The sequence below is a fragment of the Symphalangus syndactylus genome, chromosome 21 (assembly GCF_028878055.3).
Source record: "Symphalangus syndactylus isolate Jambi chromosome 21, NHGRI_mSymSyn1-v2.1_pri, whole genome shotgun sequence".
In the NCBI taxonomy this organism is placed as follows: domain Eukaryota; kingdom Metazoa; phylum Chordata; class Mammalia; order Primates; family Hylobatidae; genus Symphalangus; species Symphalangus syndactylus.
The window spans coordinates 29425764-29452299 of NC_072443.2; the positions used below are offsets into that span (position 1 = coordinate 29425764).

The window sequence follows — 26536 nt, forward strand, 5'->3', positions numbered from 1 at the left end:
TTGCAGTGAGCCGAGATTGCGCCATCGCACTCCAGCCTGGCAACAGAGCGAGACTCTGTCTCAAAAAAAAGAAAAAATGAATGTGACATAATCGAAATCACACAACATATGAGGCCTTTTCAGACTGGCTTATTTTACTTAGTGAAATGCATTTAAGAGTCTTCCATGTTGGCCGGGCGCAGTGGCTCACGCCTAAAATCCCAGCACTTTGGGAGGCCGAGGCAGTGGGAACACTTGAGGCCAGGTGTTCGAGATCAGCCTTGCCAGAATGGTAAAACCCTGTCTCTACTAAAAATACAAAAATTAGCCAGGTGTGGTGACATACGCCTGTAATCTCAGCTACTCGGGAGGCTGAGGCACAAGAATCTCTTGAACCTGAGACAAGGAAGTTGCGGTGATCCAAGATTGTGCCACTACACTCCAGCCTGGGGGACAGAGTAAGATTCCATCTCAAGGAAAAAAAAAAAAAAAAGAGTCCTCCATGTCTTTTCATGGTGTGATAGCTCATTTCTTTTTATTGTTAAATACTATTCCATTGGCTAGATGTATCACAGTTTGTTTATATATCCATCTATTGAGGAATATCTTGGTTGCTTCAAATTTTTGGTAATTATGAATAAAACTTCTATCAGTGTTCATGCACACCTCTTTTTAATGCGACTTTGCAGCTCTCCTCAGCAACATACGATATCTGTTTCTCTACCCCTTGAAGCCAGGCTTCACCGTTTGATTAGTTTGGGCCTATGGCTCACTAGGAAGCACGAAGAATGAACACTGGGACTTTGCCTGCTTGCTGCTCTTGGAACCTTGCCACCACTATGCAAAGAAGCCTGGGTTAATATGCTGGTTGATGAGACACAAGACCCAACTATTCCTGGTAGTCCTGGCTGACAGCCAATGAGACCACCCTGAGTTATTCAGCCACAGACTGATCTGCCGGTCGACTTCAAACACATGAAAGACTGATAGAAATCAGCAAAGCAGGCTCAGACCAGAAGAACCACCCAGCTGACCCAAGATTCTCTCATCTAAACAAATGATTGTTATTTTAAATCACTGAGTTTTGGGGTAGTTGGTCATCCAGTGAAAGCTGACATACCAATGCTGTACTAAATAGGAAGTAGTCTGTATTTTATGATGAGACGTCAGAAACTGGAAACAGGAAGTTTAGAAGGCTATTGTCATTAATCTATGGAACAGATCATCAGGATAAAACTTTTGGATGATTATTACATAAATTGGGATTTGCATATATTGTAGCAGAGAAAACTGTAAAAAAGAATATCCATTTCTTCATGGAGTTTAAAATAATACATCATTCTTAAATTTAAAAATCAATAAATATCAATGAACTATATAAATATCAATCTCATTTTATTCAAGAATAAACATAGACCTATAATAAGAACATTTCCACGGTATTTCTGTAATCATACTGACCAATTTTTTGAATACTGTGGACTCCCTGCAATGGAGGATTTCTGCCTCTGCAAATCAATGCTTCAAGGCAAGCACAAACTATTATCTACAAAGTGCAGACACAAAAAGCTTGAAATGCCTACTATCCTTTATCCGAGATGCCAACCTTGGACTGAAATCAGGAGATCAGAATAGGAAAGGTAGTATAAAGAGGTTTGTTTCTCAAATTTTTTTTTTTTTTTTTTTTTTTGAGACAGGGCCTCACTGTGTTGCCCAGGCTGGAATACAGTGGCAACCATTATAGCTCACTGTAGCCTTGAACTCTTGGGCTCAAGTGATCCTTCTGCCTCAGACTTCTGAATAACTGGAGATATAGGCATGCACCACCAAACCCAGCTAGTGTTTACATTTTTTGTAGAGATGAGGTCTCACTCTTTTCCTAAGGCTGATTCAGAAATTCTGGCCTCAAGAGGTCCTCCCACTTTGGCCTCCCTAAGTGCTGGGATAACAGGTGTGAGCCACCATGCCAAGCTGTAAAAAGATATTTATAATTAGAAACTCAGCAGACACTTTGGGCAGGGACAGACCCTTGGGGGCACAATCAGTCACAGGAAGAGGGAGACTAATAAGGCAAGTGGAACACGTAGCAGGAGAGCATAGTGAAAGACAGCAGTTGACAAATTCATGTTCTAGAAATGTGGCTTTTGAATACCTGGTAAGAGCAATTGTATTTTGGTGAGTGGACTGAGCCTGGCCACAGAGAAATTTGTAGATGTTTAAGAGGCAGATAAATAAAATCGTGTTGGTAATAAGGTGACCTAATTAAAGAAAACTCACTCACTGGCCACTGGATCAGACCTTGGAAATAAGAGAGTAGCTTAATACTAATTTCCATGCTATCAGGAATGTCCTTCCTCCATGTAGGTACAGGGGTCACTCTCAATTAAGTAGCTACTCAAATGTCACCTATCACAAAGACCTTCTTTGACTCTAGATTCTAAAAGGCCCCCCACCTCCCATGGACATGCTTCTTGTCTCATAACTTGCTCTACTTTTCCTTACACTTATCGATTCTGATATATTTTTTATATAATTTATTTATTTTCTCTGGTGCATTGTCCCCACAAGAATGCAAGATCCATGACAACCTGACCTGTTAAGATATTCCAATATCATTCTCCAAGAACTATCTATTGTTTTCAGGAGTAAAACAGAAAAGTTAAATGAAGATGTGAAAGAATAGAACTTGTCTTAGTTTCCTAGGGCTGCTGTAACAAAATACCCCCAAACTTGTCTAAAACTGGAAATTTATTGTCTTAGAGTTTTTGAGGCTAGAAGTCCAAAATAAATGTGTTGGCAGGGCCATTCTTTCTCTGAAACCTGTAGGAGAGAGGATTCCTTGCCTCTTCCTAGCTTTTGGTGGTGGCCGTGAATTCTTGGTTTTCCTTAGTTGCAGGTGCACCACCTCAATCTCTGCTTAGCACATCACATGGCATTCTTCCTCTGTGCACACCTCTGTGTCTTAACATTCTTCTCTCTTTGTCTCTCTCCTCTTCTTATAGGAACACTAGTCATATTGAATTAAGAGCCTGCTGTACCCTAGTATGACCTCATCATAATTTAACTAATTACATCGGCAATGACCCTATTTCCAAATAAAGTCCCATACTGGGGCTTAGGACATCAGCATATGTCTTGGAAGACACAATTTAAACCATAACATCACCCCTGTATCTTTTCAAAACTTTGACATTGGTACTCATTTCTGCAATTTCCCCAAAAATTCAGTATTGGATCTGAGAAGAACAATTGTTTTAGGGGCTTCAAATATGCCCCTTTTCTTTTAATAACCTTTACGTCATTGGTCAGGGAGCATTTATTAGGATTCTGCTGATTATAGTTTATGTGTACACCAACTATGCATTCAGAAACAAGGAAAATAATCTCAGCGTGTACTTGTAAACTCATGAGGCCTATTCTGACATGGAGTCAGGCTGTTCCATTTATCTCCTGACCCTATGCCCTAACTCCCTGGTATGACTTGTCTAGTGATGGTGTTCTGGCTTCCCAGGGCCTGACTATCGCTCTTTCCTAGTTGACAGTAACTTTAACAAATAGCCGCAGGACAATTTGGGAAAGACCACAAAGAAACTTCACATTACATACGTGTGGCAATGTCAAGGGGACATATTATCTCTTCATTCAAATGTCTGTAGAAAAAGTGGTCTGGAATTGCTACAGGTCTGGAAAGTGGGAAGAAGTGCTAATTATAGTGATAACAATTCAAGTGAGGTGTACACAGGCCAAACCTATAGTTTTCCGTTTTTGTTTTTGTCTTAATTTTACATAAATCTGTAGGGCAACAATCTCCTGCCCAATTATTTTAATCCATTGCCAGTGATTTCTAATTACAAAAGCATTTTGATTACCACTCTGGACTTGATTTCTACTACAGCAGAAAGAGGGGCCAGGAGAGATAGAGAGATTTCAAAGAATTGACTTATGTGATTGTGGTTGCTGGCCAGTCTGAAATCTGTAGGGCAGGAATGCTGGCTGGAAATTCTCAGGCAGGAGCCAACTTTGCCCTCCACACGTGGAATTTCTTCTTCTTCAGGGACATCTTAGTTATGTTTTTAAGGCTTTGGATGAAGCTCACCCAGATTTCAAAGGATAATCTTCTTCACTTAAAGTCAACTAATATTGGATGTTAACCCGTCTACAAAATACCTTCACAGCAACACCAAGATCAGTGTTTAATTAAGTAACAGGGTAGTAAACCCTAGCCAACTTGACACATGGAACTATTACAGTCGTATTTCTAAGATACATTAACTCAATGAAATAAGTCAGACCATTTATACGGCAGCATTTCCCACCTTAATGCTGGCCTGCAGGGAACAGTGTCTACAGAGCTTTATGATAATCTGGAATATCTCTCACTTTGCATTTCTGAGTGCTTTGGTGAAGAGTGTGTTCTCTGGGTCCCATAACAGACATAATTACAGGCTGAATGGGTAACATAGAAAATAAATCAATTCCATCATTCCCACCATCCTAAATCTTTGTATTCCTCTTACTACAGTATACTAAAACCTTCCTTGAATGTTTACATCATTCCATACGAGACAACCTTGAGTCAGAAGCACTCAAATGCTTAAGCTCACCCACTGATTTACGAATCTCTGGAAAATGCCGGCACATTATAAATTTCACCTAATCTAATATTTTTGGTTCTTTTTCCCTAATTTAGAACCTCAGGGATCCATTGTGACATATATTCCTCATGTTGTTGCAAGGAAATTAGCAAAATCTTGAAAATTTTTGCTGTAAAACAATCCCATACCATTGAAGACTTTGTTTGGCACCCCCTGGGCATGCTGGGGTCTGATTGTAAGTCAAAAAGCAATAACATTGAGGGTAGGGTCACAAGAAAAGTTGTTTTTTTTTTTTTTTCTCAAGGAAACTACCCCAAGTGACGGCTTACAGAATCTACAAACAGAGTAGAATCAGCCTCATAAGACAAGGAAGAGGAGTTGCTACTGCTAACATGGGAGGACCATAGATTTGGAGGGCCAGATAACTCAGATTCTTTAGAATCTGTCTATGGATTCCCACCTGTATCTAAAAAAATGCTCTAAATTACATGGGAGAGCTGCTTCAGCAGCCTACATGATCAGACTTTGCCTTTGACTTTTAGCTACAACATCCTGATAAGACATCATTTTAGGGTAGTCACAAAGTCTCCTGGTCCTTATCAATTCCTGAAGCTAAGAATTTAAAACCTTGATTTAATTATTTTCTTCCTCTTTTTCTCCCTCCATCTTTCCCTCCCTTCTTCATTCCCTCTCTCCCCTCCTTCCTATCTCTCACTCCTTCCTTCCCTCCCTTCCTTTTCTTTCTTCCTTAATTCCTTTTCCATTCCTTTCTTCTTTCCTTCCTCTCCTCCTCCTATATAGATTGCAATCACAAGTTTTCAGACCAATTTACACTTTGTATTCCTTTTTGTCTCCAAACAAGCCTACTTTAAAAACCTGTTGTTCTAACAAAGCCTAACCTTTATACCAGGTGACAGTGGACGATAATTTAAGTAACTTTATTTGGTCATGTGTACCCCATCTATTTTGTGTATTCCATTTTTTAATGGTATTACATCCTTACTTCCTTTAATCCAAACCAGGTCAGATAATCCCAGATGCTTACTCCTAAGTGTTAACTTCTTGCTCCAAATATCTTATCAGTATTGAAAACGGAAACCACTCTAGTTATATTCAGAAGAAAAATCTTGAAACGGATAATTAAATGATAAAAAAAAAAAAAAAAAACCATCAGAAGGGCTTAGCCAGAATGCTCTAGGCTTAGTCTGTAGGAATGATTTCCAGATATATATAGGACTGACTCACAAGAGTGTATTTCACTGGAGGCCATTACTAGAGCTGAGTTTAAGAACAACCCTGAGGTTTTGATTCAAGCTTTGAATCTTAACACCAAAAAAAAAAAAGAGAGAGATTGGACATGGGAACATTGCTTCAGGAAAATCTCACTTTTCCACAAACTCTGCCCCTCTTAAAACTTCCAAAACTTAAACTAGTCCATTTCATGGGCAGAATCTAATTAACATAAATAATCTAAGTTGCAAGGAAGTCTGGGAAATAGAGATTTCAGCTTTCTAATCTCACAAATAGGAGGGTGGATTGATGGTTGAGCAAGCCCTTCCACAATTTTTATCAAAAGTAGAAATCGTGCTGGGTGTGGTGATGTGTACCTGTGGTCCCAGCTGCTGGAGAAGCTGAGGCAGGAGGAGAGTTTGAGTTTGAAGTGCAGGGTGATCATGCCTGTGACCAGCTACTGCACTCCAGCCTGGGCAACATAGTGAGACATCATCTGCAAAAAAGAAATTTAAAAAGTCTATGAGATGGAGACCTGCCCTTATAAAGTTGTTTTGCTAAGGACTTATCCTGCTTGTTTTGACACGTATGTGGGAGTTTTGTGTTTCCAGTGTCCTATAATTTCCATTATAAATGACAGAATCCCTTGCCATCTCACAGTCTTCCTAATTGAGTCTTCACCCAGGAAGTATGAGGTCAGAAGACTGGGAAAGGACTGCTTTGAAGGGCACTGAGTTCATTTTCAAAGACTGTGTTGGTATATCCAGCACTCAAAATTGGTCGGCCAGGGCAGGCTTCCCTATTCCATAAGTAGAAATGCTACCTATAGACCTGTTGTATTAATCAACCTGTCTACACCTCATAGATGATATTCCTTCTTGTAGAACCTAAGACACTTATAAGATTTTGGGAACCCTGCAGTGGTGGGTGGTAAAACAGCTCTCTGGGGGGCAAAACTATTTTTCAATGGTATAACATCAATTACTTCCTTTAATCCAAACCAGGTCAGACAATCCCAGATGCAGTGTTTATTGTTTGATTTGTAGTGCTTATTGTTTTTGGAGTTTAAATTCTCCCTGCATGTCTGATTTCAGGGTACCAACATGATGCCATTGAACATGGGACATGATGTGCATAATCAGCTCTTGGGAACCTTCAGGAGTAGGCTCCAACACCTCACTGGACCTCTGGGTTCCTAGTAGAGTGGAGGAAGTAAGTGTTCACTTAGCCACAACTTTGCCTCACCCTGGAGGCTGACTGAGGCATGTTAGTATACCCTCTCCCTGTAGTTCTGGAGTGAGGACATTGGAAAGCTAAACAGTGGTGCTTGATTCAAGTTGCTTGATCTAATTTCTGTGGCCTTTGTCTGAAGAGGGAGGAATAAGAATGTCTCAACCTGGAATTCCCAGACTGGCTGATTGGGTCACATTTGGAAAGTCACTGTGTGCACATCTGATTATCCTGAACCTAGGACTATGACTCATTCTTTCTTTCTCAGAAAGTGCGTCAGTTTGTTATATTGATTAGCATGATTATCTGAATAGTGTCTTTCCATGTCAAATCTATGAAAGTTTGAACCCTATATGCTTTTGCTCAATACTGTATTTCCTATACCTAGCAATTGTACCTAGACTGACACATAGTGGGAATTGTAAAATAAATATTTTTTGAGTTAGTGAATGAACAAAGGAAACTGCATCCCAACTCCTTGACTCACCTATATGCCCATGAATGGCCCCTAGATCTTCCTGGGTTATATTATAATGAAATAACTAATTTATCCTTCTTTCTTCTTTGTGAGCAATATTCAAATACAGATGTACTTTTCATTTACTTTGCTAAATAGACCTATATGTGCCTTTTAAACCTTCCTTATAAGTCAGGTGCCTTTATTTCACTCAGATTTAGATATCGTGCAGTCAAATACTAAATACAAAGAAATCCATCCTGGGTCTCAATAAAGTGATGCTTCTATCTTTTATTTATGATAAAGGCCTTCATATTATTCACATCTAAGAACATAGTGAAACCCCCAAAGAATGGGGCAGATGAATTATACTGAGTTTATTATTAAGATAAATGAGAAGCATTTTGGATAATTCTTCAATTTTGCAAAGAATTAGGGATGCCTCCCAGTGAGGAGGCACTTCCCACTGCACTTGGGAAGATGAGATCCTCTACCTCAATGATTTTCTGCCCCCATTTCTAAGTTAACCTGCCAGTTTCATGCCTACAACTGAGATCATTCATTCATTCAAAAATGTATTATACAACTATATTCTCTGATGTCCTCTTTGCCCACTTTAAATTGCTGTTATGTATAGAGCGGCTGTTAATTTCTTCAAGGGAGATCGAAAATAAACCTAATAAATGATACCTGAACATTAATTTCAAAAACATTTAGTGCAAAGAGCCAAAAGTAATAGAAAACACAGGAACAGCTGGCGACAATACCTTTTCGATTTTCAATTTCATCAGTTCATTACAATTTAAGGATTGTAGGTAAAGTTTAAAGCACTCTTAGAAAAAGAAATTCGCCATAAAAATGAAATCCAAGGAACTAATTTTGTGGCTCCACCATCTCTCTCTTGTGCTGATGTTGCCTACCAAGGACAATAGTGATTGACTGAGACACTTTCAGATTATGGAAAACCTATGTCAAAAACAGGGAAAATTTAAGAAAAGGACTGGCCTAAAATGGAAGGTCAAGCTAAACTAGGTTGGATCTCCATCGGCTGGGGTTACTGGGGAGAATGTTTCAGCATTATATGAGGGGTTGAAAGACATATAAAGCCCCCTTTAACCCTAAAATCTGTGCACACATATGCACATACACACACATAAATGATGAATGTTTCAGTCAATGAACTGTATAATAGTATCCACCTAAGTGCATCGTAATATTACCTGATTGTCTACAAATATTAATGTCAGTTTACAAGCTTCATAAAGTCATGAAATGTCCAACACTTGAGAAAACTGTGCTTGCTCCTGCCTTATATCACCATATTGATGGTGTCTCAGAATACTGACGTGATTTGCTCAGGACTATAAAACTGTATGCAGTTACAGGAGTGGAGCTACAGACCAGATCTCCCGATGCTAACATGATAGGTGCAATTTTTCTACTACCCTCCCTTGCATCTTAAGTTGCAGTCCCCTACAGGAAAGAGGCCAGGTTTATTTCTTTCCATGCTTTCAGAAAATAAATACATTCACAATATATTTTTGCCACTCTTCTCACTGAAGAAAACATTAGCGTTTTTAAATTGTGGAATAAGGAATTTAGAATGAGGCAAAGACATATTCCCTCTACCTTACATTGAGCTGAAAGGTTGTTTCACAACATAGCAATTGGGAGGAGAGAGGGATGGCTAAGAAGTTTAAAGCACTGATCACAAATAAGGCCAGAGATAAGAAATAGTTATTTGTGAAATTTTCTGTAGAAGTTACCTTTTGTTTTGGAAACTTCTGAAAGAGCAATTTAGAAAGTCTTCCACTGGTAAAAGATGCTCTTAAATATACTTTTAAAAATACAGTGCAGTGAGAATTAAATCACCAGGCAGCTGTAAACTGTAGGACAAATAAACCTACAAATTACATTTATAGGACACATTTCATCCAGAGGAATCTCAGAGCACTTTATAAATGGATTAGAAAGCATACATCTAGGAATCAGCTCACCCACAACTGAAATACGTCTGCCTCCGGGGCCTGTCCAGGCAGCTTGTTAGCAAAAGACAGCCATCATGCTGCATTCCAACACGGGCAAAGAGAGCTGGGTCCTAACAGGCCCACACGTCAGCTCCTGATTCAATGCCACAGAGCTGTGCATTACAAAGCATGGTCCTGAAATGAAAATTTTTAAGAAATTTCATTAGGACCAGTCATCCAGGAAATTATGGTGTTTCTCTCTCATAGCACAGTGAATAGAACATGGGCTTTGAAATCAGACAATCCTGGGAGAAAAATCAATTTGGCCATTTATTACGTGTGTGATCAGGGGCAAGTTATTTAACTGCTCAAAGTCTTAGCTTCCTTCTATGCATTTGTTTCTATGGTAAATGAGATGACATAAGACCTTAGCCCTCTGCTTGGGAAATAGCAAACATTCAATAAATGTTTGTTTTATTCTTTTGCTATGGAGTAGAGAAATTATCCCTTCTTTTCAAACATTACTAAAAACCAATTTAAATTTGCTTTCTTATTCATGTTTGTGTCTTCTTCACCACTATTATATAGGCACATACATATATACATATAATATATAATATATGACATTTATCAAGACAACTATTTTACTATATGTGAATATACATATACATATATGTATATCATATGATGTACACATATGTACTTGGTCGGGGGGAATATTACATTTTCACCCTTTTCCTACACCCCACCATTGTTAGGAAAAGGCCTGGAAGGAGAATGAAATCTAGCACACATATAGAGGGAATAACTTACACCAGAGCAAAAAGAGCTCTTTTGTGGTGTCAGGTGGGGAGGCTGCGTCTACGAGAGCAGAGGCTCATAGGTGGGCAGATGTGGTAGTGCCAGTCTTAGGAAGGTTTTACTGATTGCTTCAATGTTCTCGTATCCTCAGTGCCATGGAAGTAAAACAATCAGCTAGAGTGAAGGTGGGGCAGGAGATTAGGGAGATCTAAGGAAAGAGAAAGGATATAAAATACTCATCTAAGAAACAGTGAGAATAAATAGTCTGGGTAGATAGGCAGGATTTCTGGCCGCATTAAAGGCCTTCTTGAAGTCTGGGATCATATTTTTAAAGTAAGACTAGTCGGCATGTTGAAACCTTTCTTTTGCCATGTGTAGCTGCATGGCTGTAAACACGGAGTAGGCAGGGAATTTGATTTAACCAGTGTTTAAATTTGATTTAATGAGGACTTAGTTGTGCCAAGAAAATCTAATGACAAGAGAGGGGCAAGAGAATGGAGAGGATATGCAATGAAGGGATTATAATGGTTGGCCTAGAATTTAAGCTGTGAAAGGAGAGAAAGAGAACATCAAGGATGTGAGGGAGAATGACAAGGTGGTAGAATTAATAAACTGGAGTTACTGAGAAGACTGAGGAATCAGGACCCAGTATATTAGAGAAGGTGAATTAGAAAGATAGGAGCTAGTGATCAGATAAATTGCTGCATGAAATTGAGACTATAGAAGGTTGTTGTTACTAGCATCGACAAGGTCCAGAGTGTGACCCTAGGTGTGAGTGGCCAAGGTAGAATGGAAGACAAGATAATTGGAGTAGAGAGGATCAAAGAGCTAGGAGGCCATGGTGTTGGAAGAATCATCTACTTATATACTAAAATCACTAATTTTTATAAAAGCAATAGTGTGAGAGAGACCTTTATTCATCCAAGTTTTAGCATAGCAAGGGTGAAAGCCAAATGCCCCAGGAGTTGGTTAAGGCCTGTAACAATACAAGGTAGTTAATAATTTAATCTAATTCCATGAGATTCAGAGCCAGTGGGACTTGAGGGTCTTTGTGACCTGTGATGACAGAAATAAACAGATTTAGGGGGAAATTAAGAATAAACGATTATCCTACCACTATACCATGATAGTATTTTGGAATGCATTCTTGCAGAGTTTTACTTATCCATACTGAGTAGAAAGAGTGTAGTCAGTAATAACAGAGATCTGTAAGTCAGCTGCTCTCTTTACCGCCCTGGAGAAATCAAAGCACCTACCAGTGATTTAGGAAAACCACTTTCATTGGATGATGAAAGAGAAATTGGGAAGAAAGCATTGATTACTGTCTCACTCAAGGAGTCAGTCAAGCAAGGAACAACCAGAAAAGCTCAGCCACATGCTTACTCCAGGCACGAGAAATATAAAATCCAAAGTCACTTACAGCCCACATGTTGTGGGAATTTAGGATTAGTACCACTAGTCATAATCATTGAAGGTATTTTTCCCTGTCTGTGGTTGTTTATCTTTATTCTAGGTAATCAGATGTATGAACTTTATCTGTTGGGGAGATCTTCTATTCCTCTTGGCCCAAGTTTTCCCCGCAGGTACATCCAGACCAGTATATCACATTGTGAAAACAAACTCGCAGAGGAACAAAGTCACTTTCTCCAGTGAACTCAATCAGTAACGAAGCTGTTCTGATCTACAGCTTGTGAGCCTTATTTCTAAAATTGTTCTGAAGGTGGGGAGAGAAAATAGGGGAGTTATGCATTTGTCCATCTATCCCACCCATATATATACTTTACCCTTCATGTTTTCTGGATTTTTAATGTCCTGTTTCAAAAGGTCTTGGCCAGAACAAGATAATGTATTTTTTCCATATTGTATTCTAGCACATTTATGGTATCATCTTTCATGTTTAAGTTTCTGCTCCAGCTCAGATTTGCTTTGTATGAAATAGTGATTTAATTTTATTTTTTCAAAATAATGTTAGTTGTTCTAAAACCATGTATTAAATAGCCCAGATTTCCCCCACTGATTTGAAATGATAATGTGTATAGCCAAGATATCAGATAACATCATCTTGTCTTTTGTGCATCAAATGAAATGGTCTCCAACTATAAATCTACAATTTCTTACACTCTCTGGATATTCTTGTGGAAGTGTCATCTCGGGCTTAAATTGAATTACCTCAGCCTTCGTTTGTCTGAAAGACTTTGTTTAGTCATCTCTCTCTCTCTTTTTTTTTTAGATACACATTTTCTAGATTGAAGTTTTGCTTATTTCATCGCTTAAAAACTGTCCTGTATATGTTGTTTCTTTTTCTTGCTGTGGCGGAAGGAAGTTGCCTGTAAGATATTCTCTTAATATTTCTTTTTCAGAATTAAAAATTGCATGCCTTTGTATGGTTTTCCTAGCATTTATCTTACATAAATTTGTTGAGCCTCTTAGATCAGGGTCTATAGTTGTTACCAAATTTCAAATTTTTGCAAAGACTATTTCTGCAGTATTTTGTTTTGTTTGTTTTCAGAGACAGAGTCTCAGTTTGTCACCCAGGCTGGAGTGCAGTGGAGCGATCTCGGCTCGCTGCAACCTCCACCTCCTGGGTTCTTGCAATTCTCCTGCCTCAGCCTTTTAAGTACCTGGGACTACTAGAGGTCCACGCTGCCAGGCCTGGCTAATATATATATATTATATTATATATAATATATTATATAATATAATATATATATTATATTATATATTATATTATATAATATATATATTACATAATATATATATTATATATTATAATATATATATATTTTGTATTTTAGTAGAAACGGGGTTTCACTGTGTTGCTCAGGCTGGTCTCCAGCTCCTGGAGCTCAGGCAATCCATCCATCTTGGCCTCCCAAAGTGTTAGGATTACGGGCGTGAGCCACCGCGCTCGGCCTATTTCTGCAATACTTTTTATGTTCCTTCCTCCTCTCCCCTTATGTCTCTAATTCTGTGCATATATATATTCATATTATATGTACATATATAACTTTATCCTCAGGCTAGGCTTTGCCCTTATCCTAGGCTATATACATATATATAATATATATATATAATCATCGAATATATATTGAATCACATATATGTGTATGATTATGTATATATAATACATAATATATATCCTAGGATATACACATATATAAATAGCTTAATTATGTACATAATTATATGTAATTATGTGTATATATAAATATATAACATATATATTAGAATACTTGATATTAAACTAAGGTCACTAATATTTCTTTTTCAGTTTATCTCTCTGCTTCATTTGGATATATGTTATTGATATATCTTCAAATACTGTGTTTAATTTGCTTTTAAACTAATCCAGTGAAATTTTTACTTTCATTTGATTTTTTTAAAATGTCTAACATTTATCTAATTTTATTCATATTTTTCTTTCTATATAGTTATGATAGCTATTATAATGTATGCTTGTTCCATTATCTCTGGTATTTCTGTATCCGTTTCTATTAATTGAATTTTCCCCTGGCTATGAGTTGCATTTTTTGCTTCTGGCATATCTAGTAATTATGACAGGATGCCGGACATTATGATGATTACTTGGTTGAAGGTCTGGATTTTATTGTCTAATTTTAAAGAGGGCTGAGCATTCTTTTATCAGGGAATCAAGCTACTTACAGATGAGTTTGATCACTTTGAATCCTGCTTTAACTTTGTTCTAGTGGGCCTAGATAGTTCAGGCCTACTACTAAGGCATGATGCCTCTGGGTTCCATTGAATGACCTGATGACCACTGGGGACATTCCACTGTGCCTGACTGGAGCTCAGTAACCCTGTGCCCATGGTGAGCTCTGGAAATTGCTCTTTATACAATTCCCTGGTCATCCTTCAGTGTGCTTTGTGGAGTTTTACTCTACGCATGTGTGGCATAGTCCTTAGCAAACACTCAAGGAGAAGCCAATGCAGGTATCTGGGATATATTTTCTGCATATCTCTTTCCTTTTCTGGACCTCTGCCCACAGATTTCACCTGCATTGGTCTCCTTTAGCACTGATTGCCAACTTAACTTCATAAGACTGCCACACTCTCTTTTTTGCCTATAGTCTGGAAACTGTTGCTTAATATCTGAACATGGTTATTTTTCAAACTTTTTCAATACTTTTCAAACATTTTTGAATACTTTTTCCAAACTCAGGCCTAGTTTTCTGGTTATTTATATCAGGAGGCTAAGTCTTGCTTTCGTTGTCTTCATCACTGGAAGCAGAAGTCAAATCTTTAGAAATTTTCTATCAATCTACTTATCTGTTTGCATGTGATCTTTTTGGTACATATTATTTCAACCCCTTTTTCATGTTTTTTTTTGTGCATTTTACTATAATGTATCCAGATATGAGCTTGCTTTTATTTATCCTGATTTGGCATTTTCGTGCTTCTCAAATGTAGGATTTCACTTAGTTCACTGTTTCTATCACATTCTCACACACTTAATGTTTTCAGCAGTGGCTTTCCACAAATCTCTCCATTTTCTCCATCTGGAATTCTTTTCAGCTTATGTTGGGCCTTTTAATTATGTCTTCCAGGTCTCTTATTCTATCAATTTTGTTGTATTCTGGTTACTTTCCTATAATCTGTCTTCCCATTATTAAATCTCTATTTCTAGATATTCTATTTTATCTTTATTCAAATATTTTTTATTGTTCCTTTTCACATTGATAGATTTCATTTTTCTTTGCCTCAGTAATTATATATCCACATTTATTCTGTGTTATTTTCAGACTATATCCTATCAATTAAATTCTTGCTTACATAACCCTCATGGTTGCTGGGACTCTGACTCCTCTTCTTGGTGTTTTCTCATTGTATGTTGTATTAGTCCATTTTCACACTGCTGATAAAGACATACCTGAGACTGGGCAATTTCGAAAAAAAGAGGTTTATTGGACTTATAATTCCACATGCCTGGGGAGGCATCACAATCATGGAGGAAGACAAGGAGGAGCAAGTCACATCTTATGTAGATGGCAGCAGGCAAAGAGAGAGAGAACTTGTGCAGGGGAACGCCTCTTTTTAAAAGCATCAGATCTCATGAGATTTCTTCACTGTCATGAGAATAGCATGGGAAAGACTTGCCCCAATGATTCAGTTACCTCCCACCAGGTCCTTCCCACAACACATGGTAATTCAAGCTCAGATTTGGGTGTGGACACATCCAAACCGTATCATTCTGTCCCTAGCTGCTCGCAAATCTCATGTCCTCACATTTCAAAACCAATCATGCCTTCCCAACAGTCCCCCAAAGTCTTAACTCATTTCAGCATTAACTCAAAAGTCCACAGTCCAAAGTCTCATCCTAGACAAGGCAAGTCCCTTCCACTCATGAGCCTGTAAAATCAAGAGCAAGTTAGCTACTTCCTAGCCACAATGAGGGTACAGGCATTAGGTAAATGCAGCCATTCTAAATGGGAGAAATTGGTCAAAATGATGGGGCTACAGGCCCTATGCAAGTCCAAACTCCAGTGGGGCAGTCAAATCTTAAAGCTCAAAATTATCTCCTTTAACTCCATATTTCACATCCAGGCCATGCTGATGCAAGAGATGGATTCACATGGTCTTGGGTAGCTCTGCTCCTGTCGCTTTGCAGTATACAGCCTCCTTCCTGGCTGCTTTCATGGGCTGGTATTGAGTGTCTGCAGCTTTTCCAGGCACACGGTGCAAGCTGTCAGTGGATCTACCATTCTAGGGTCTGGAGGACATTGGCCCTCTTCTCACAGCTCCATTAGGCAGTGCCCCAGTAGGGACTCTATGTGGGGGTCCCAACCCCACATTTCCATTCTGCAATGCCCTAGCAGAGGTTCTCCATGAGAGCCCCACCCATGCAGCAAACACCTGCCTGGACAACCAGGTGTTTCTATACATCCTCTGAAATCTAGGCTGAGGTTCCCAAACCCCAATTCTTGACTTCCGTGCACTCGCAGACTCAACACCATGTGGAAGCTGCTGAGGCTTGGGGGCTTGCACCCTGTACAGCCACAGCCCGAGCTGTACCTTGACTCCTTTTAGCCACGGCTGGAGTGGCTGGGATGCAGGGCACCAAGTCCTTAGGCTGCACACAGCAGGGAGGCCCTCAGCCCAGCCTACGAAATCATCTTTTCCTCCTAGGCCTCTGGCCTGTGATGGGAGGGGCTGCTGTGAAGACCTCTGGCATGCCCTGGAGACATTTTCCCCACTGTCCTGGGGATTAACATTCTGCTTCTCATTACTTATGCAAAATTCTGCAGCCAGCTTGAATTTCTTCTCAGAAAATGGAATTTTCTGGAATTGTCAGGCTTCAAATTTTCCAAACTTGTATGCTCTGCTTCCCTTATACAACTGAATTCCTTTAGCAGCACCCAAGTCACCTCTCAAATGCTTTGCTGCTTAGAAATTTCTTCCACCAGATACCCTAAATCATCTCTCTCAAGTTCAAAGTTCCACAAATCTCTAGGGCAGGGGCAAAATGCCACCAGTCTCTTTGCTAAAACAACAAGAGTCACCTTTGCTCCAGTTCCCAACACGTTTCTCATGTCCATCTCAAGCCACTTCAGCCTGGATTTCATTGTCCATGTCATTATCAGCATTTTTGTCAAAGCCATTCAACAAGCCTCTAGGGAGTTCCAAACTTTCTCACCTTTTCTTGTCTTCTTCTGAGCCCTCCAAACTGTTCCAGCCTCTGCCTGTTTCCCAGTTCCAAAGTTGCTTCTACATTTTTGGGTATCTTTTCAGTAGCACCCCACTACTAGTACCCATTTACTGTATTAGTCCATTTATATGCTGTTGATAAAGACATACCTGAGACTGGGAAATTTTCAAAAAAAGAGGTTTATTGGACTTACAGGTCCACATGGCTAGGGAGGCCTCACAATCACAGTGCAAGGCAAGGAGGAGCAAGTTACATCTTACAGAGATGGCAGCAGGCAAAGAGAGAGAGAACTTGTGCAGGGGAATCCCTTTTTAATACCACCGGATCTCATGAGAATTATTCACTGTCATGAGAACAGCATGGGGAAATACTTGCCTACATGATTCAATAATCTCCCACCAGGTCCCTCCCATAATACATGAGAATTCAAGATGAGATTTGGGTGGGGACACAGCCAAACCATATCATGTGTTTTGTAGCACTTTTATACAAAGTGGGGCTTTGTTTCTGTACGAAGAGTGGATGATCTGGATTGCGGAATTCAACGTTTCTCTTAGGAATTTTAGGGATATTACTGGTCACGAACCATTTTTGAATAATTGATTGACTTAAAGGTCCTGGAACTCTAGGGTGTTATAATTTCAATATCTAAATAGGCAAAATTTTCATAACTTAGCTTTTCAAGGGATACTTATTGTCTCTCTAGAGTCTAGGTAGAGACAGGTATGCTCCCCTTCAACTCCCTGTGTTTATGCACAGGCTTTTCCCTAATTTGCCTTTTGCTGAAATTTTAGCGCTTTGAGATTGTAGTTTTATATAGGAATCTCAATTTTAGCTTTTACTTGGCATGGGCCCATGGCCTACCTACTGTCCATGTAGGCATGAGCTTTATGAAACAAGCTCTTCCATGATTCAGAATAATGGACCCCTGGGCAGCCACAACATATGTTCTCATGTTTTTTATTCTAGTTTTTAGTTCACTATTTGTTTCCTGCATCTTGAGATTTCCTTTTCTTTCTTGAAAAGTTCTATTATAAACTCAAAATTACTTTTGTTTTATTGTATTCAGCATCTCTACTTACTTTTAAGAGGAAATGTTTCAGTTTCATAAGCAATAATCTGACCAGAAATTGTATATTTTTAAAAGAATCAAAAATAAAAATTGCTTCTTATATGAACATAATATAGATATGAGATTCAAAATGGTCACAGTTTCCTAATCCTTTCCTATCTTTAGAGTTATCGATTTAATTTAATTTTTGGCAGAATATATTTACTACATATTTTGATTAACAAAATATCTTACTGATGATGTCAATCAGGCAGAGGTGTTTTGTATCCAGTCCTTGAATGTCACTGTGTAAATTAAGGAGTTATAATTTAATTCCTGTATAAAACAGTGGATTGTAAACCTGGCTCTATATCAGAAACCTTTTTAGAGCTTGGTGAACATAATTTGAGGTTGTGATTGAGTAAATCTTGGGTGCAGCCATGCATAAATGGAATTAAACCTTAATCCTACTTCAAATAACATGTCCTGAAGCCTTCATGCCCTAAAAATCTTGTGCCCCACCAAGTCTAAAATACTGCTAACCAATATCCTGCTAGCCATAGAATTTGAAATTTAAAAAAAGAGAAAAACAGAACACTCTCATTTGAACAATACACCTTTATTTAGGGTGTGCAAACTAGTGTTTTCTTTCCTAGTACCCTATGTGGTAAAGTGCCAGTTGACCCTATTTCGTTTTTGGAATGTGCAGAAATTTTAAATTTTTATCCTTCTGATAATTAGAATTAAACATCCTGCTTATTTGTTTTATTAACTTCGCTTTGTTTTAAATGTAGATAGGATTAAGCTCAATATATACTTGCTGAGCTCTACTTTGTATCTCTTTCAGAAATCTTTTTATTGCCATTCTAAACTGCTATATAGCACCTGAAATTTTATTCTCAATTTTCCATTTAATCTTTTTTCTGAATAGTATTATAAATTTCTTGGGGTCAACCATCCCCAAATAAGTACTCTTATCATTTTACCACTGTGCCTAGTATAGGCATTTAATATAAGGGTACTCCATAAATGTCTAATTGATCTCATGGCCTTTATTTGACATGCATTTTCCACATAATTACCCACTCTCTACTCTCTTCTCAGTTTATTTATTCATCCTTTCTCTCACTCTACACTCTCTCGAAACCATAGATATATGATAATCAAGAGGCTATTTCATGAATGTATCACCTGAATACTATAATTATGGTCATGTCTATCTATAATATTCCTAGAAGCACTAAGAATTTCCCTGAGGACTGCCATAATACCAGAAATCTACACTCATGAACACTATTTGACCTGGGCAGTAAAGCCTAGTATTTTACTACCTACTATTACATTTCAAGTCTATTCTTGGGGGAAACACATTAATATATTAAAAACCTTAACCCAGAGTACTTGCTCTGTTCATGATAGAGTAGCTGGTATTTGATCAACACACTGGCCAATAGAAAACAACTAAGAGAAGGAGTAGGGGTGGGAGAGAGAGACAGTGTGTGTGTGTAATGGTACTGCAGAGCAACTAGGCAGGAGACTAGAGCTCAAACAACAACAAAACACATCAATTTAACTGGACTGAGGATGTAGACATCATGGCAGCCAGAAGTGTAAAATCCCAGACAGAAAGCAGCCATAAAGAAGGGAGGAAGCCGGGTGCGGTGGCTTATGCCTGTAATCCCAGCACTTTGGGAGGCCGAGGTGGGTAGATCACGAGGTCAGAGGTTCGAGACCAGCCTGACCAACATGGGGAAACCCCATCTCTACTAAAAATACAAAAAGAAATTAGCTGGGCGTGGTGGCAGGCGCCTGTAATCCCAGCTACTCAGGAGGCTGAGGCAGAAGAATTGGTTGAACTCGGGAGGCAGAGATTGCAATTTCTTAACAGTGTTTGGCATCCAATCAGAAGCTATAAGCTAAACCAAAAAAAAAAAAAATGTAGAAAGGGACATATGGTATGGATGATTCAGATATTCGTATTTTAGAAAACTTTTAAAATGAATACAATTAATTTGTTCAAGAAAACATAGGGCTGTATTTGTAGTTTCAAAAGATACCTGGAATCTATAAAAGCAATTCAAAGAAAAATTCAATTTTAAAATGGAAAAACATGTTTTAATTATTTGATAGTTGTAAAGAATGTGTATTGTAATCTCTAAATTAGGAGAGTAACTATCAAGAAAATTATTAAAGACTGTATCATTAAAAAACTGATAATGGTGGCTCACTCCTGTAATCCCAGCACTTGGAGAGGCCAAGGAGGACAGATCACCTGAGGTCAGGAGTTTGAGACAAGCCTGGCCAACATGGTGAAACCCCATCTCTACTAAAAATACAAAATTAGCTGGGTGTGGTGGCGAGTGCCTGTAATCCCAGCTACTCGGAAGGATGAGGCAGAAGCATCACTTGAACCCAGGAGGCAGAGTTTGCAGTAAGCCGAGATCACGCCATTGCACTCCAACCTGGGTGACAAGAGTGAAACTCCATCTCAAAAAAATAAAATAAAATAAAATAAGATAACAAAACAAAAAACTGATGATGGAGGAAAAAATGGAATAATTAAAAAAGCCTGAATTATACAAAGGAAATCAAGGGAAAAAGAAACGCATGAATGAAAACAAATAGAAAGACAGTAGAATTAAACCCAAGTATGTAGTTAATTAACTGGCATTTATCTGAACTAAATATTCCAAATAAAAGGCAAAGATCATCATACTGGCTGATAAGGTAATTACACATATAATACATATATATACATATATACATACATACACATATATACATATATACACATATATATATACACACACACATGAAACACACTTTAAACATGTGGAGAAAATAATTGAAAGTTAAAATATTGAACAGTTGTACATAAATACATTAATAAAAAGAAAATAAATATGGTTTTATTAATATAGAAAAAGCAAACTTTAAGAAAGAATATTTCATAATGACTAAGGTCAACTCAATAGGAAATGAAACAGCCCAAATTTGTATATATCTTATATCATAAATTCAAAATATATAAATCAGGTGAAAACAAAAAAGGGAATAGAGAAAAGCATAATTAACTGGAGATTTTAACTGTCCACCAAAGGGTAAAAACATATAAGACAAAAAAGGAAATAGAGAAAAGCACAATTAGAGATTTTAACAGTCCACCAAAGAGTAAAGACATATAAGTCATGAAAAAAAAAAAAGAAGTCTAGTGCAGTGGCTCATGCCTGTACTCCCAGCACTTTGGGAGGCTGAAGCAGGAGGACTGCTTGAGCTCAGGCAGACGAGGCTGTAGTGAGTCATAATTGCATCACTGCACTCCAGCCTGGGAGACAGAGCAAGACCCTGTCTCAAAAGGGAAAAAAAAATGAACTAACTTGACTTAATTGGCACCAATTACATTTATTGAAAATTGTGCTATATAGTTGCAGAATAGACTTTTTCCCAGTGTACATGGAATATTTACCAAAAAAGACCATACATTGTCACAAAGCAAATCTCAAAAAATTTTAAAGGACTGAAATAATTCAGAGTATGTTTTTTGACTACATTAAACTTAAACTAGAAAAAATAAAAGAAACCTAGAAAATTTAATGTTTGCAAATTAACCAATATATCTCTAGATGAGCACTACCATTCAAGAGAAACGAATGCATATGTTCCATAAAACACATATATGAGAGCATTTGTAGCATTTAATACTCTTAAAAAGGAAATAGCCCAAATGCCCTTCACTGGGTGAATGAATAAACAAATTATGGTATATTCATACATACATAGCAATTAAAAAGAGCAAACTGCTGCTACATGGAACCATGTGGATAAATTCTATAGAAATGTTATTGATTCAAAGAATCCAGACAACAAAATATATACACTGTATGATTTCATTATATAAAGTTCAAGGATGGGTAAAATTTCTCTCTCATGATAGAAGTCAAAAAATACTTCTGGAAGGGAAGATGGTATTGATGGGGAAGGTACATGATGGAGTATTTGGAGTGTAGAAAAAAACTGCAAAATCATCTTACAGGACACAGTCATGCAAGTATGAGTGTGTGTTTCTGTGGGTGTATGCATACAATTTACTATAAGCATGTTATACTCTCTGTTATGAGCTGAACTGTGTCCCTTCAAAATTCATATGCTAAGGACCTAACCCCTAGTACACCAGAATGTGATGGCATTTGGAAATAGGGGCTTGAAAGAGAAATTAAGGTTAAATGAGGACATATAGGTAGGTCCTAATCCAATCTGAAAAACTAGGTGGGCATAGTGGCACACTCCTGGAGTCCCAGCTACTTGGGAGGCTGAGGCTGGAGGATCGCTTGTGCCCAGGAGGTCAAGACTTCAGTGAGCTATGATTGTGACACTGCACTCCAGCCCAGGAAACAGAGCAAGACCTTATAACAAGGGGAATCTGGACACACAGAGAGACACAGGCTCATGCTTTAACAGGAAGAGGACCTTCTGATGAGGCAGCAAGAAAGCGGCCATTAGCAAGCCAAGGAGAGGGGCCTCAGGAGAAACGAAGGCTGCTAGTGCCTTGACCTTGAACTTCCGTGCTCCAGAACTGGGAGAAAATAAATTTCTGATGTTTAAGCCTCCCAGTCTGTGATATTTTCTTATGGTAGCCCTGGTAAACCAACAGAACTCCCAAAATAGAAAACAGTAACTAATATTTTAACTGTTTAATATTTCATTTAATCCTTTCTACCACCTTATGTAGTAAATGCAATAATTATGCATTTTACAGAGAAGAAACTTGTCAAAGATTATGAAGGTATTCAGATGCAGTCCAGTAATATATTGTTCGACTCTGAAGTCCCTATGTTAATTCCTAGGTTACATTCTTTACACAGTTTCTTTTAGCTAGTAGTTGGCTAGCAGAGGGCAATGGTTCTGCAGACATGGCCAGGGAAGTTTTTGGATATGAACACTGAGAAAAAGAAAACTCCAGAGCATGGCGCATTGTCAAAAGAGTAAGACTAAAAGGACCTCTAGCATAAAGGGTGTGGGTGAGGGTAGGTACCCGTAGAGCACTTATCCTCTGGGTAAAGTGTCATCAATAGGGAAGATGTTGTCCGTGCTTCACACTTGACTCCTAACACTCTAGTTATGAATGTTTCCCACTATACCCCCAGATCCTAAACTCCTGCAGCAAGGACTATGTCTCATTTTCATTATCCTGTATGGTATGGGACACTGAAGAGACCATGAATGTGTGTTGAGTTAAATGGAAAGGACTGACAGATCTTTCAGAATGGCCTTGTCCTACTTTACACTGTTTTCCTTAAAACTAGTCCCGCTCTCATTTTGCACCTCTAATGGTGGAAAATAAATCGCAGTCTCACATACTAATTCCGAAGCTCCCTGTAAGTTTTATTGATTAATGCTAATCAAATATGCTAAATATGCCAAATGTGCCTGTTGCACATAAAATGTGATCCAGCAGTGCATTTTTGGTACCATATTTTCTCTGTCCCTTTAATATCTTTATACTCCTGCAGAGCGTTATCTCCTGTGTTTTGCATTTTCCTGCTCCCTTTTGCTCTGTGCAGTTGTCTCTCTGTCTTTTTCTTCCATTTTCTCTGACTTACTCCCTTTTGAGGGGGTTGCCACTGGTTCAGCATCTAGTGATTGATAATTATGTCTTGTTCTCACACAGTAATTGCTGTGTCAAGACGGCAGGCGCAGCAGGCTGCCACGATTTTACCACTGACTAAAGAGCAGATTTGCTGCACGCTGATTAATTGAAGGGGTGCCTCAAATGAGGAAGTAACTGTCTCACCCCAAATGCCTTCTTTCTTCACGTAAAGACGGAATCACTAACCATACACTAGAGCACTCATCCACAGTGGTCAAAGCAATATATCTTTCAATATATTATTAATTGGTTTTCAGGACTTTTCAAGATAATGCTCATTTAGCTTTTCCCAAGTTCTTTTAAATAATTGCAAGGCAGTACTTCTATTTTTCCTTATAGATAAGGAAACTAGGTCACAAAGACTTCAATTATCTTTCCTGTCCTCACTGTGAGGAGTCATCAGTGACGACAGAACTAGAATTGCAGAGTAGTTTTCCTTTAAACTAATTTCAGATTATACAGCCCAACCCCAAACACACACAAACACAGAGTTAATTTAAAAACAAAGAGATAGCAATAATGTAAAATGATGTGTCTCTAATAACATTAAAGTTTGTCAATAAAGATTCTTCGTGTGAAGTTTTGTTGGGCTAATGCATACATTCCACTCCATTAGACAGTAAGTCCGTCAGAGAGATATTTTTGAGTGAGGCAATTGCCTTTGCAGCACTCAACAGTGGATGCTGAACTTGTAAAAATGAAACATGGGATTGTAACTGGCATCATTTTTAATTATAGTTTGAGCTAAAGTTTGAACATTCTCTGATATAATTTGAATTATTGGTAGGCAAACTATATATATATGTGTTTCTCGTGTGTGTGTGTGTAAACAGAGAGAGGGAGAGATAGATGATAGATAGATAGATAGATAGATAGATAGATAGATAGATAGATAGATAGATAGGAGAGAGAGAGTCTTGCTCTATTGCCAGGCTGGACTGCAGTGATGTGATCATAGCTCACTGCAGCCTCAAACTCCTCGGCTCAAGCCACTCTTCCACCTCAGGCTACCAAGTATCTGAGATTACAGGCATGCACCTCCATGCCAGGCTAATTTAAAATAAAAATTTTGTTTCTGAGACAATGTCTTGTTATGTGGCCCAGGATGGCCTCAAACTCGTGGCCTTCTGCGATCCTCCTGCCTCGGCCTCCCAAGTAGCTGGGATTATAGATGCAACCACTGCACCCAGCCAGACTATATATTTTAAAATAAACTTAATTGTTTCTAACTATACATAAAAATATGAACAGGAACAGAATGTTGGGTAGTCTTGCCATTGACAAGGAAGATAATAGTAGAATGAAATCATGGACTAATGACCTCTGAAGTTATGGGTAAACAATGTTGAGGCCAGAAACTCGTTCTGAAGGCTTTTCCCATAGAGACAACCAAGTTTCTAGAACTTCCCTCTAAGAACCTGGATGAGTTGGAATTATATGTAGAAGCAGTATATTAAATGATGCTGTATGTTTATTGCAGCACTATTCACAATAGCAAAGACTTGGAACCAACCCAAATGTCCAACAACGATAGACTGGATTAAGAAAATGTGGCACATATACACCATGGAATACTATGCAGCCATAAAAAATGATGAGTTCATGTCCTTTGTAGGGACATGGATGAAACTGGAAACCATCATTCTCAGTAAACTATCGCCAATGACAAAAAACCAAACACCGCATGTTCTCACTCATAGATGGGAATTGAACAATGAGAACTCATGGACACAGGAAGGGGAACATCACACACCGGGGACTGTTGTGGGGTGGGGGGGGGGGAGGGACAGCATTAGGAGATATACCTAATGCTAAATGACGAGTTAATGGGTGCAGCAAACCAACATGGCACATGGATATGTATGTAACAAACCTGCACATTGTGCACATGTACCTTAAAACCTAAAGTATAATAATTAAAAAATAAATAAATAAATAAATAATGCTGGGAAACAACCATTGAAAGGGAGTTCTGGTTCCTAATCTTTGTAAAAAGTGCAATGGATTTAAGAATGCATACTTTAAAATGTGGAGAGCATCAGTGAAGCCATTTAAGGTCTTTTAAACTCACCTGTGGATTTTCACAACATGCTGAAGCATATATTAACTTTCTAGGTTAAGAGATTTGAGCATAAAGTAAAATCTGAGGACACTAGAGTTTAACTTAGCTAACAAACACACAATTAACCACAACACTGCTAGATCTAGTCTGTGAGTTAGCATTCTCCCTTTAATGTTTTATCAAATACGCTGGCCATTTTCCTGAGGAAAATGGAGCTTGAATCTGATTTTAATCAACATTGAAGGGTTTGAATACTTCTAAATTTTCCAGGTGGAGTGAAAGTGTGTGATCTTTAAAGGGAACTAAGGGCTCTTGTTGTCATCTTCAACTTCAAGAGAGTTTAATTTTAGGGGTTAGTATCACAAAGAATTGATAAGTCACACATTGAAGTGGTAATGGTCCTTTGAGAGGAGAACAAGAACATTGGTCTTCTCAAGGTGCTAAAGTGATGATGAGAGGCTTAAGTGTCCTTATATGTCATTAATGTGAAAAGCAAAATATATTCAAGTTGAATTTGCAGTGTCCTTACCATGACAAGTTTATGGCCTCTTACAGATTAATAGCATGGCTGCCAAAATTGCTTCTGTGCCTACACATTAAAGGTTCACAAATGAAACAGGTGTTTTTTTGATTTAACCTCTGAGAATATTTGTTTGTTCTCCTTCCCTATTTAATAGCCTTTTTACTGAATCGAGCAATTAGAACACTTTTTCTTTTGCTGAAAAATGGCAAGCAGTAAGGTAATTTTTCCTTTCCTCTTCGTAGTAAACAGTAAATTAATTTTAAAAATAGGTACTTACACACATTAAAAATGGCACTAGAAAGACCCATAGCGCTAAGCCACTTTAGAATG

The 26536-nt window shown here is 38.2% G+C and overlaps 1 protein-coding gene across 2 annotated transcripts in view; it reads right to left on the reverse strand.

Annotated features, from left to right (window-relative positions):
* Positions 1–26536, reverse strand: part of CBLB (Cbl proto-oncogene B) — a 268224-nt gene that overhangs the window by 22181 nt on the left and 219507 nt on the right. For both annotated transcript variants that reach the window (XM_063630593.1, XM_063630594.1), the window contains exon 19: positions 6182–6300. In XM_063630593.1, the coding sequence (XP_063486663.1) occupies positions 6182–6300 (119 nt within the window). The remainder of the gene's footprint in view (positions 1–6181; positions 6301–26536) is intronic.